Below are 13,137 nucleotides of genomic sequence, written 5' to 3'. Positions count from 1 at the left end.
AAAAAATCTTATAATTATATTTATTAAATTTTTCCTATTCTATAGATTTTCTTTCCATAGATTTTTATTTTCATGGCAGGAAAATGCTCCCTATCGTGTTCCTTTAAAAAATACATTTCACCGAAAATCAGAACAAATCACATTTTCTATTATCTTCCATTAATAATATTGAACTAACCAATAATTAATTCTTCGAAAAAAATCTGTACCAGGATTAGATGTTTTTAATAATGTTATGTAATAGCCCACCTACGAAGTCGTTACAGGGAAGATTTGAATGTAAAGCATACGGTTTGGGGCTGTACATTGACAGGCAAAGAATGAATTGCTGCGTATTATCAACAGTAATGACTCTAATTATCATTATGCTGCATGTGAGTCCACTTAATGGCCATCAGACAGCAGTAAGATTACTGGCCTCTTACAGTTATTTATCTTAAGTCGAACCCAAAAATCTATGTGAATTAACATTAGATCACAAACCAGTTCTACGTACTTTTCGTGCAAGTCATCAAAAACATAGGAAAACACAACACAAGTCAAAATCAAATACAACAAACTCGAGCAACGTAAAGAACGCTATCCCTGAAAAAAAAAAAGAAAAACCAGTATATAAAATTAAATTTCGTTTGGAAATTAGGCACAAGATAAGTGAAAGAAAAAAATCAAGTAGAATATGATGGAGAACCAGAAATCCTGAAGACAAAAGAAAATTCAATAGAATCAGTAACCACCTTAAAAAATTCAACCAGAATTGCTTTGGAAAGTAAATTGGTAAAATGAGTCATGATGCAAATAAAGATTACTTTGACCCAACCCCAATCTATCAAGCAGATATTGACATAAAAATAAATAACTCTAATGGAAGCTGCTCAAGAAATTAATACTAACAATAACCCGGAAAAAGCTTCTGGAATTGATAAAATTTTATCAGGTTTGTTAGGTCGACATTCAAACATATTCCGGAACGTTTTAAAATAGCTTAGATAAAACTAGTCAACAAAAATTAAATTGTTTTGTAGCAATGATCATAGATGACGTTACGTAACGTGACGATACTTATTCTCTGGGCTCTCAAGGATTAATGGTCAACAGTAATCGACCAGTCGACTTGGACTCTATTTGAAATGTTACGTCTCATTTCTCTGGGGGCACTAAGTAACTAAGTAAGGCATTGCTAAGAAAATTTTTACATAAGCTCTTCATACTCTTACTTTAACTTCATTTCAGTAAGTTGTCAAATTCGCCATCTCCTATTACTGCCCGTATTTGTGTTCCTACACATATACTTTCTTTAAATTTCTCCTTACTAACCATTGGAAATTTCTTTTTTATAAACAAAAACCCTCGTCTGTTACGATTTAGTGCCTTAACAAATTGTTTCAATAAGCCCAATTTTATCTGCATAGCGGAAGACGTACTTTTAAAAAGTACGTCAAGTATGTTTTCAAAAGTTCAAACAATGGTACATTGATAACATTTCTTAGGCCCGGACTTGGTGGTTTCAAAACTGTTTTCTTGTACATGAAACACGGCAGAAATGGAGAAGGTATTATTTTGAACAAAGAGTGGAAGAAACATCTTGTAACGGTGTAACGGCAATGAGCAGAAGTGATATAACAATGCGTGTTTCACTGAATACAGGCAATAAAAACGTCAACGTCATATGTGCTAACGCTACACAGGTATTTAGGGTATGGAGAACAGGAAAAGAAAGAATTTTGGATGGCTCTTAATTGCCAGATCTCAATATTCCTGCATACAAAAAGTGTTTTATTGGAGGTGATTTGAATAGACATATTGATAGAGAAAGAACGGAAATAGAAAAAGTTTATGGAGGTTTCGGAATGGGAATAAGAAATAATGAAGGAAATAGTGTGATAGAATTTGCAGTGAAATGGGATTTGACTGTGATTAATACGTTCTTTATGAAGACTGAAGATCAGTATGTTTCCTATGGTAGTGAAGGAAGGAAAAGTTAGATTCTGTGTTGTGTAGAAGAAGTCAGCTAAAAAAGATTACCAGCTGTAAAGTGATAAAGGATCAGTGTATAGCTAGTCAATACCGACCGGTAATAGTAGATACAGACATACAGGTGAGATGGAAAGAAAATCAAGTAGGAAACTAGAAAGTAATATAAGTTAAAGAATAAGGATTTGGCAATAGTCTTTAAATGTGGACTGCTGAAAGAGCTTGAGGAAAAGATAGGATAAATGACTGGTATAAAGCCAACAGTAAAGTTGTGATGCCAGTGGGAAAGAAAGTGCTGGGAAAAACATTTGGTAAAGAGCCTCTTAAATACAAAGAAACTTGGTGGCGAAACGTTGAAGTGCAACAAAAGTTTAGAGGAAAGAAAGTGACTAAAATGAGGTATGACAGGTTTAAAAGAGAGAAAAATAAGGCTACATATAAGGTAGCAAAGAGGGAAGTAAAGCGCGCTGTGGCTGCTACTAAGGAAATATCGTCTGCACGATATTTCTGTATAACCTAAAGGTTATACAGTATTGCTAAAGCAAGCCAAAAGTCATCAGAGGACATGAAACACGTGAGTCAGATAAGAAGTGTGAATGGAAGAGTGTTATGAATCGATGTTGAAATAAAGCAAAGATCGTATAAGTACTTCAGAAAGTTGCTAAATGAAGAACACCAGAGGAGAGACAGAGGATGGGGGATCTTAAATGAAAATGTAGTACCAAGGATAGAGAGAGATGAAGTTGTCGAAGTGTTAAATAGGATGAAGAATGGTAAGGCAGTAAAACCTAATATAATACCTGTTGAGGTTTGGAAGGCTCTAGGAGAGGAATTGGTTAATATTTTGTGGAAAATGATGAGTAGGATATGTAAGGAAGAAAGGATGCCCAATGCGTTGAAAGAGAGTGTGATATTATCGTTGTATAAAGGTAAAGGGGACATTCAGGACGGTCAGAACTATAGAGAGATAAAATTATTGTCGCACACAATAACAATTTCAAAGAGAACTGTAGAGCGAAGATTAAGGTGGAAAACATCGATAAGAGAAGAACAGTTTGGGTTTATGCCAAAAAGAAGGACAAAGGATGCCTTGTTTGTGTTGAGACAGTTAATATGCGTACGACACAGTTCCTAGACAAGAGCTATTTACCGTCACAAGAAGTAGATTCATATAGACCTATCTCGCTATTACTAGCCCTACCCAAATTATTTGAGAAGCTTCTACTAAAAAGAATCGAATCGTTAGTCAAAAATACCTAAATTTAAATTCCGATTTAGAAATCGTCACTCAACATTACAAGTACACAGAGTAAAACATGTGTTTATTGAAAAAGCGCTTGAAGCAAAACAGTACTGTTCAACAGTATTTCTTCATGTCAAGCATTTTATAGAGTGTGGTACCAAGAACTCATCTATAAGATTAGTAGACCACTGCGTGGATCATCTGTCAATTACTGGAGTCATATCTTTGTGATAGAAAATTTTGGATGTCAAATGAAGAAGTTTTTTCAACTTTTAAGCCAATCTCAGTTGGTGTACTACAGGGTAGCATCTGCGGAGCACTTCTGTATTTTATACTTTAAATATTTTAATAACGAATGGAAAAATAATCGGCACATTTGTAGATAACATCGTCACTATGATAAAAGATGAAGCTCAACGCGGACTGAAAAATTCAACTTAATCGTTCGAAGTCATTCAATTTTACGTACGGCCTCTCTATATCTCTTGAAGGACGTCAGATACCTTAAAAAGACTCAGCAAAATATCTCGAACTCCACCTTAGGCAGATAGCTGAATAGATTATAGGCCCAAAACTAGATAATGCACTGGTTAATCGAAAAACATTATAAACTTGACCTGAGATATAAAAGACTAAATAATAAAAATATAAGTCTATGATAAAACTAATTCAGACATATGGACTGCAACTAAATACTCAATCAAAATATAAGCTCATATTAAACAATTGGTTTTAAATATTTTGACGTTTATTTTGATATTTATTCAGCGTTCAGTGTCATTCGTGCATTTTATCATAAAATATCTTTTTCGCGTAAATAAAATACTATATTTAATCGGTTATTTTTAGTTTAATTTATTAACTTTAATTAATTACTGCTTTGATTTAACTAAGTTTAAGATACGTATGCCACTAATTCGAACTGCGATGAGGCACAAGCAGCATAGATTTTAAAGTTGTATGAGGAAGGATACACATAAAAAAATATCGCACGACGTCCCAAGAGAAGTCAATCTACAGTTTTGAATACTTTAAAAAGGTACCACGTGGCAGGAAATTTTCTACGAAGGACTCGCTAAGGATGTACAAGGTGCATAACCGCAATTGATGACCGTTTTTTGGTTCTTAATTTTATACGAAATCGCTCATTGAGATCGATGCTCCTCAGAAATGAGCTACTAAATGTCAGACAAATTAATGTGAGCTCAAAAACAGTGAGATACAGATTAAAACTAGCAGCCTTAAAGCCTAGACGCCCTGCTGAAGTACAACGTCTTCTCCAAAATCATAAAGCTCGTCTCTTAGGATTTACAAGAACATATATTCAGTAGAATGTCGACTGGAATCATATTATGGAAACCAAATGGTCGAAACAACGTTTACAACAGAGTTGGAGAACGATTCGCGAGCTACACGTTCTTGCAGATAGTTAGTTTTAAAGGTAGTGGCATAATGTTTTGGAGGGGTATTATTTGGGAGGAACGCGCCGCACTTATGGAAGTGATTGTCCGAATGAATGGTGACTCTTCCGTTTAAAACATCTTGCAAGATCATGTTTTGACATATGTTGTTTACATTTATTATGACAGATTCATGTTAATGCACTATAATGTTCGATCACATGCTGCTGCTATAGTGAGTAGTTATCTTAATGTGGTCAAAATTCGAAGATTGGATTGGCCACCATTTAGCTTAGATTTAAATCCAACAGAGCACATTTGGGATCAGCTAGAACGCCGTATACGACAAAGAAATCTGTTTCAAGATACGACAGAACAGCTTTGGCTTACTGCACAGGATAAATGGAATGTAATTTTTTAAGAATATGTCTAAAATTTACTAAAAATCATGTCGAGAACCATGCAAGCTGAAATAAAAGCCAGAGGGGAATACTCTTTATTCACCATGCACTTGTTTCAGTTGAAAAGGCTTGTTTAAGAAATTTAAATTAGCATTTAAGTTTAGAGTAAAACAACTTTATTTACCTAACATTAAGCATAATTTTTTCCCAATTTTCTCCGCATAAAAACCTAAATTTGTTCCTTAAACATCGTTAAAATAAACAATTCCCCACAATAAACAACTTAATTGACCAGAATTTATTTTCAAAAAAAAAATTAGAAAATTCCTAAATATTTTATATTTTTGGGCATGAGTATATATATATATATATATACATATATATATATATATATATATATATATATATATATATATATATATATATATATATATATATATATATGTGTGTGTTTGTTTTGAGGTTTCCGCGGGAGCTATATGTGCTGTCACTATTTTTCCGGGTTTGACTCCGCGTTGTAAAATGCTGGTTTTCTTGAAAACCAGCATTTTACATAATAGTTTACATCCAATACTATGGAATACACTGGAAACACTATCCAACTTCCGAGCAGAGACAAACGCCGACTTAACAAAAATAAAACAACTGAAAAAGTTCAATAGTCTAACAGCCGAACAAAGACCGAGAAAAAAGGAAACACCACCGACGGAAACACACAAATTGGTTTACAATTTTTCGAATCTCGAATTAAATGAGGCCACAACGAGTGTTCTGTCAAAAGGATTTAATTTCGCCGTAGCACCCGCACGAATCCCTGTTGAAAACATTATTAGCGAAGTAGAAAGTTCCATTACCAATATACCTCCGGAAACAGCTGAGATCATACGCCAAGACGTATCGCAGATATTACGGACAGCCAAACCACCGAAAAGAAATTTAACACGTGAGGAAAAAGAGGCGTTGCGAGATTTGCAGAAAAACAAAGAAATAATCGTCCTTCCAGCGAACAAAGGTAACGCCACGGTAGTAATGAATATAGATGACTACGACAAAAAATTAACAGATCTTCTAAACGACACAGCATACAAAAAAATTGCCACAGATCCAACAACGTATCTGGAAAAAACAACGAAGGCCAAGATCAAAGTTTCAAACATAAAAAAGGAGGATCAGCCCAAGCTGATTCCACGCGAAAAATCATATAGGTGCCCTAAGCTCTACGGTTTACCAAAAGTTCATAAAGTGGGAATGCCGCTACGACCAATAGTTAGTTCAATCGGATCACCCACACAGCCGCTCGCAAAGTTCTTAGCCAATCAGTTACAACCGTACGCACAAGAAGCGGATTCTTTCGTCAAGTACGCAGGCCACTTCATCGAGCGTATAAAGGACGTGACTCTTGACCCGGGACATTTGCTAGTGAGTTTTGACGTGGTGTCACTTTTTACTAACGTCCCAGAGTATATGTGTGCCCTTTATCTGTGCCCATACCAGTTCAATCGGGTTTAATTCACAAAGATATGGTGGGGATCTAAGTACTGTCATTCCACGATTTTTGGCAATTTCATCAATTTCGTATTTTTTAAATTTTTCTTTATGAAGGGCACACAACGAATAAAGTTCCTTTCTTATAGATCCGGGATGGTACGTAATATTTTTTGAACTCAGCCAATTCTGCAAGTCTTTTTTTAACCACTTGGTTGTGGGCAGTCCTTCTATAAGTCTGGAGTGATAACTTGCATTATCCATTACTATTACACAGTTCTTAGGAAGAAGATCTATCATTTGTTCGAACCATTCTTGAAAGACATCAGCGTTCATGTCTTCATGGTAGTCACCGGTACAAGTTGATTCAAAAGTTAATAAACCTCCTTCAACAAAACCGTCTGAACTGCCAATGTGTACTATTATCAGCCTGCGTTTCTTTCCTGATGGTGGATTTAAACCAGTAGATAAGTTATTTACAAAAGCGTGCCTTTGACTTGTAACAGTTTCATCCTGCCAAAATTTATTTGGTGTATGACCCTCGTTAATCCATGTTTCATCAAGATAAAATATTTTTCTTTTTTGGTTTCTCATTTCCTTTATGGTTCTTAGAAAATGTCTTCTCCATATGACAATATCGCTTCTTTCTAATAAAATAGACTTTCTGGGATTCTTTTTCCAGCGGAAGCCTATTTCTTTTAAAAGTTTCCATAACGTACTTCGACTGATTTCTGGGTAATCCTTATCATCTCGAACTGAGACAAGAACTTTATCCAATGTTGGAAATTCTTGTCTAAAGAAGAATTCATGCACTTTCCGTCGAAGTCCTTCTTTAAAATGATATTCTATTTGAAATTTTGTTTTCCCTGGAGCATTACGTGGCATTTGAAAACTACCACATTTCTCTTCTTTAATAACTCTGTAAATCGTAGATTTCCCAACACCAAGTGTACTGCTAACTAACTCAACGGTCTCATCAACACTTTCACATAAACGTTTGTCTGTAAATGATTTAAAACAATTAAATATTAATGTTTTTTCATTAACTGTTAGAGGACCAATTTTTCGGCGTTTACACGGCACTTCCAAATTTTCCATAACACTAGTATACACAATAAACTGCACCTTGCAACTGAAGTACCTACTTTTAGTGAACTGTTAAGAATTTTGAATATGCCACTTGGACCTTCCTACAAAATGGAAAAACCCACTATCACATTTTCTGTGAAATAAGTTTAGAAGGTAATTATCTAGTCAATTACTGTCGTAGATTCCTGGAATTAAAGAATTAAATGTTTGATTGTTGAAACCCTTACTTCGTGGAATGCACTCATTTCAGATAAAATAAAACGTTTTATTTTATCTAAAGAATTAAACTTTATTTTGCAAATAGGTAGGTACTTATTAAACTTTTATTGGTTATATATAACCAATAAAATAAACATCTTACATTTCTTGAAAATTCATTAGTACCTGTTAACCTCCATCACTCCGACACTGGCAACCTTATTTAGGGATTAGTAATCCTCACAACTATTGTATTCTATTCTGGTCCAACCTTTATACCTGGTGGTCATACTCAATTTAAAATTGTTTTCCTATATACTTCTGTAAACTTGTTGACAAATATCTGTTTTTCATTGAGTCACCCGTATCAACAGTTTAGGGATTTGCATACATAATTAATTGTTTTATTACTCTCTCATACATAAAAATACACTATATAAAGTTGCACAGTTTTGGTCTGATAAAGGTTAATATGCTTAAATTCTTAGATTTTTGTCACATAGATTATGTTAGAATGTGTTATATTTTATGTTATATATTAAGGATTCCCTTATTTATATAAGTATGTAAATTATTTTCTAATTGATGTTAAGACACTTTTGACCTGGGATAAAAAAAACTACTTCAGATTCTCTGCTACACAGTCTCTAGCTTAATCTCCATGAAACAACCCCATTGTATGCAGGTGTCCCGTTAATTTCAATCCTTATCGCAATTGTCCGTGAAATATGTATTTTGCCATGTGTGCTACCGGATATACTTTCCCACTGAGAGAAGTCAAGATAAAATCTGTTTTTCGGTCGTGGACAAAACTTTTTCGTACTCGTACTGATCCTCTGCTTGCAAGTTTATCTGTTTTTTTTTATTGCTGCGTATTCCCTGGTAATTATAATACAATTATTTAATAAGAACACAAAAAGGAAAAATATGTATTTGGCTATAATTTACGCGTTTAGCCACATATCTTACAGTTTTTTAATTTAGATAAAATCTTATAAATAAACAACGAACGTATGTTCTACTTACAGGTTGATTAATTTAAATTAATGATTTTCTATATATGAGAATAAATACATCCGATTGTGGCCTGAACACAAACTTATAGAAAAAAATACCATGCTATTCATGTGTTATGAATGCGTTATATTATGCAGCCCGTAATACATACAAGGCAGATTACTAATCGGATTAGTTGTAATAAGGAAAACATTATTTGATTTTGGCTAATGATATATCTGTACCTCGTAAGGATACAACACTGTGTCCATTTTCATAACTTTACCGGAGAGTAGTTTTAAACATGTATTTACTAAAAAGTATTAGGTATTGCTGCAGCTATTTATTGAGTTATTGAAACAATATTTTAATAAAACATTCTGTCTATTTTTTATAAATAATGCATTTGCTATAATTAAAAAATAATTTTTCTGTGTTTTTTAACCTTTTTAATGGACATGGTGTTGTATCCCTCTAATAAAGTTATTGTACTGTAAGACTTAGTATGGGGTATTCAATAACAACTACATTATTTGACTTACAAAATTTATTTAACCATATAATTTACCCTTACAAATATACCTAAATAATACATCTATGTATTTAACCAAAATGGTAATTTAGGCACAAACCACTCAGTCATCCTCAAGTAAGTCTCCTTCTGGATAGTTACTATTAGTATTACTAGTATGCTTTAAGTTTTTATAAAAATCATAGCCATATGTAGGAACTTATGGCAGTAATGTGAATAGATTTTGTTGTAATATAGGTATTGGACTTTTTAATACCAGTTGCAAATCTTTTGGCAATGTAAGGTGTCGCCTTTGAAACCTAACACGGTTAACCTCGTGGTTTTCATCATGAAAATTACTTTTTAAAAACAGAATTCCCATGCTGTTTTCTTTTATTTACAGTTAAACATAGTTTGACAGAAAAAATTTGTTGTTTGTTAATGTCTCTTTTTCTATAAATCAGAGGCGGATTATGAGATGTATTGACATCATACAAATACCTAAAATTTCATTGAGGGGTTTGTCTGACTAACTGCTGTCAGTCCCAGGGCGTTAAAGTAGAGATTTTGTTAAGGTTTTTCTCTCTCTATCAGCACATGGATACATGGACAGTGTCCGCCTCCATGTCGATGTGACCCTTTAGTAGAAACTTCTGAGTGATGATTTTTACTTGGGGATATTTTTTATTATCCAAAATAAACACATAATAATGCTAACATTTTTATTCTGGCCATAACAATTGTCCGACCATAGTATGTATGTAATCTCTAACACTGTCAGGAATGACGGTATCTGCCCATTTTAGTATTGCAGATCCGATTTCATTTCCACCACGAGTAGTTCATTATAACTTTTGTTTATATCAGACTCATTTTATTTATCAAAACTCAAGGCACCCTTAATATTTTGCTCTTTATTTAAAACATCAGTACTTTGTATATTATTTGATTCTAAAAGTAAACAAGGCTTATAATAATGGTTGTAAAATATTTAATAATATTGCTAGTTTAAGGTTGATATTAAATCACTACATTAACTTTTTGAGGTTATCTTTTTAATAATTTAAAAATAATTAGCAAAAATGTAGCTTACCTCTAAATGCAATAGAAAAATAGCAGAACTTTTCAGAATTTCAAAAATCTTTCTCCCACGAGAATTATGGTACCTTATTCTTATTATTAGTAACAAACAACTGTAAACACACCATAAATGGTAAAAGTACTACTATTAGATTACTAACAGTCTACCTGTCATACCTGTAGAGGGATAAAACATTAAGTCCACATGGTGTTCTATCCCTCTAAGTGAAAATGGACTTGGTGTTCTTTTAAAATCTCTATTAGTAAATAGTTTAGGACCTAGTGCTTTAATCCTTTAAATAAAGTGATAAAAGTTTATGCGTGTAAAAATGTCAAAATTAAAATTGAAAAAATGGAAATAGTGTTGTATCTCTCTGACGTATAAATATATTAATTAAACTTACCTAAAATATCTGTTTAAAATAAGATTTCCTACATTAACTATTGAAAGCTTTCCTTGTTCTTCAAATATATTGTAGACTTGTAGGCATAACAACCAGGAGGATATTAAAAAAAAGTTTAATACTACAAATATTGCCAAAAATGATACTGCCCGTATTATTTTTAAGGAAAATATCTAAAAAAACATAAATATATTATTAAATATTACATTTTCATTTATTTAATTTAAAATACGTATCACCAGTAACAATTTGCTATTTAGCGTACTGTTTCTGCACACGTTCTTTGTCAACTATATTTTTCAGAACTCAATACTCTATGAGCGAACCATATTTTTAAACAAGGTAATTCTGTTATCCACCATATAGAACATGTTTTGATCTCATCGAACCCACGGAGTCTCATGCAGGTTTCATGAACTTACCATAAACGTATCAATTATTACGTTTTTCCTGCATTGACTAAGCCTGTATTTAGATCTTTGCTATAAAATTTTTGCTATCAATCATTTTTAAATGTAGTATAATGTTTATGTGTGCCGTTGGTCCATCGCAGTAGATGTACTCTAAGGTCTCTTTCGTACAGCAATGTACTGCACGTTTTTTTGCAGTACTCGATCTACCGAACAAACAGTGGCACCTTGGTTATACATATATCAGTTCACACGACGTTTGTACTGCAAAAAAACGGACTTAGCTTAACATGAAGAATTCAGTATTTCATTATTGAATAAGAAATAGAGAGAAGTTAACATTATATTACATAATTTACTTAATACATATCGAGATAGCGAGTTATTAATTTCGTTAGTGGAACAAAGACCGGTTATATTGGATAAAACAACGGAAATTTATAAAAACCGAGTTGCAACTCAAAGTGATGGAGAGAAATTTTATTGATAATTTTTCGACTGTTCTAACAACCATTCAAATTTCGTCATTTTGTGTCATGTGGAACAATTTCACCCAATCATGTCAACATTAGACTGATAATTGCATTCAGTGCAATTTTCAATCCCTATGACAACACGATCGAGTTTAACAACTTCATCCAAATAAATTTCAAAATGTCACGTTTCGGCAATGAGAATGTTCAAAGTATAAATGCGCTAATTAAAGAAAAAATTCCCAGAAATACAAGCTACAGTCACAAATATATTTGTGAAAAATGAAACTGACAAAAGGTACGATAATGTACCTGTTGGAAGAAATACAATGAATGGATGGACTAAATCTTCTGCTGAAGCAATTGGCTTGAATGTAAAGGAGAAAAAGATAACAAATCACTCGAATAGATCAACTGCTGCTAGCAAATTAGCAAAAAGTGGTGTAGAAGAACAACAATTGCTAAAAATTACTGGTCATGGCAATCAGAATTCTATAAAACCATACTTGAATATCGATCAAGAACACCACAACAAGATTATAAATATTATGCGTGGTAATAGATCTTCTATAGTAGAGAACAGCAACGAATCTAATGTTAACTTAAATTTTAATAAGTGTACTTCCACTAACTGTACTTTTAATAAATAAATGTTTCGTTATGTTGAGTTATGATTTTTTTTTTCGAAAAATTATCCGCCGAATATCCCTCGGACATTGATGAATGCCTCATAATTTCATGACAAATTTCTTAAGCTCGTTGCTTGGTAACAGCACTCAGCCTTCGGCTTCGTGCTGTTACCAAGGAACGAGCTTTCGATTGTCATGAAATTATCTCGTCTGTTATCAATGTCCTAGGGATATTACTACTGATAATACATCCTGATTTTGAATCAGAAAATGAAAAGTGAAGACAAGATCACGGTATGTATTATATTAATTAAAATAATGTAATAATTGTAATTTTAAAACCAAATATTCTTTACTAAGTAAATGTTAACAAGTTACAAAATAATTTTTAACAAGTTATAATTTACAAAATTCTCTTTACGCAAAATATAGTCAGTTTGCCATAGTACGATCCCTTCTCTAGCAGATTGACTGCCAAGCTGATTTAGTACTATTTGCCATTCTATATTTGTGAACCATATTGGTACAGCACTATTTGCCAACGACAAAGTCTTTACATGATGCACACCATGCTGATGTAGTCAATTATTGTATGTACCTGTACAGATGCACAAACTTAATATTTTATATAAATATTATTTTTTGGCAAGGATGTTTCAAAATAATACACTATTTTAAGCGAAAAAAAATAGTTTATTCGTCAAATAAAAACACATCAAAAATACGGATTAATGCAATTGAAAGAAACAATCAGTGCAATGGTATTTACAACAAATCGGACATGTCCACACTTTTTTACAAGTTTGTTGTGTTCTTTTTGACCCTCCTTCTTCGTGACTTTCGTATA

At 32.9% G+C, this 13,137-nt stretch overlaps 1 protein-coding gene across 1 annotated transcript in view; it reads right to left on the bottom strand.

Moving 5' to 3' along the window:
* The window catches only part of LOC140440630 (O-acyltransferase like protein-like), a 78,179-nt gene that overhangs the window by 40,372 nt on the left and 24,670 nt on the right, over positions 1-13,137 (bottom strand). Inside the window, exon 3 of the mRNA XM_072530997.1 lies at positions 10,779-10,951. Within this exon, the coding sequence (XP_072387098.1) occupies positions 10,779-10,951 (173 nt within the window). The remainder of the gene's footprint in view (positions 1-10,778; positions 10,952-13,137) is intronic.

Source organism: Diabrotica undecimpunctata, chromosome 5 (assembly GCF_040954645.1).
Source record: "Diabrotica undecimpunctata isolate CICGRU chromosome 5, icDiaUnde3, whole genome shotgun sequence".
NCBI classification, from domain to species: domain Eukaryota; kingdom Metazoa; phylum Arthropoda; class Insecta; order Coleoptera; family Chrysomelidae; genus Diabrotica; species Diabrotica undecimpunctata.
Note: the sequence above shows the minus strand (reverse complement) of the source record. Positions and strands in the feature narration are given on the sequence as shown.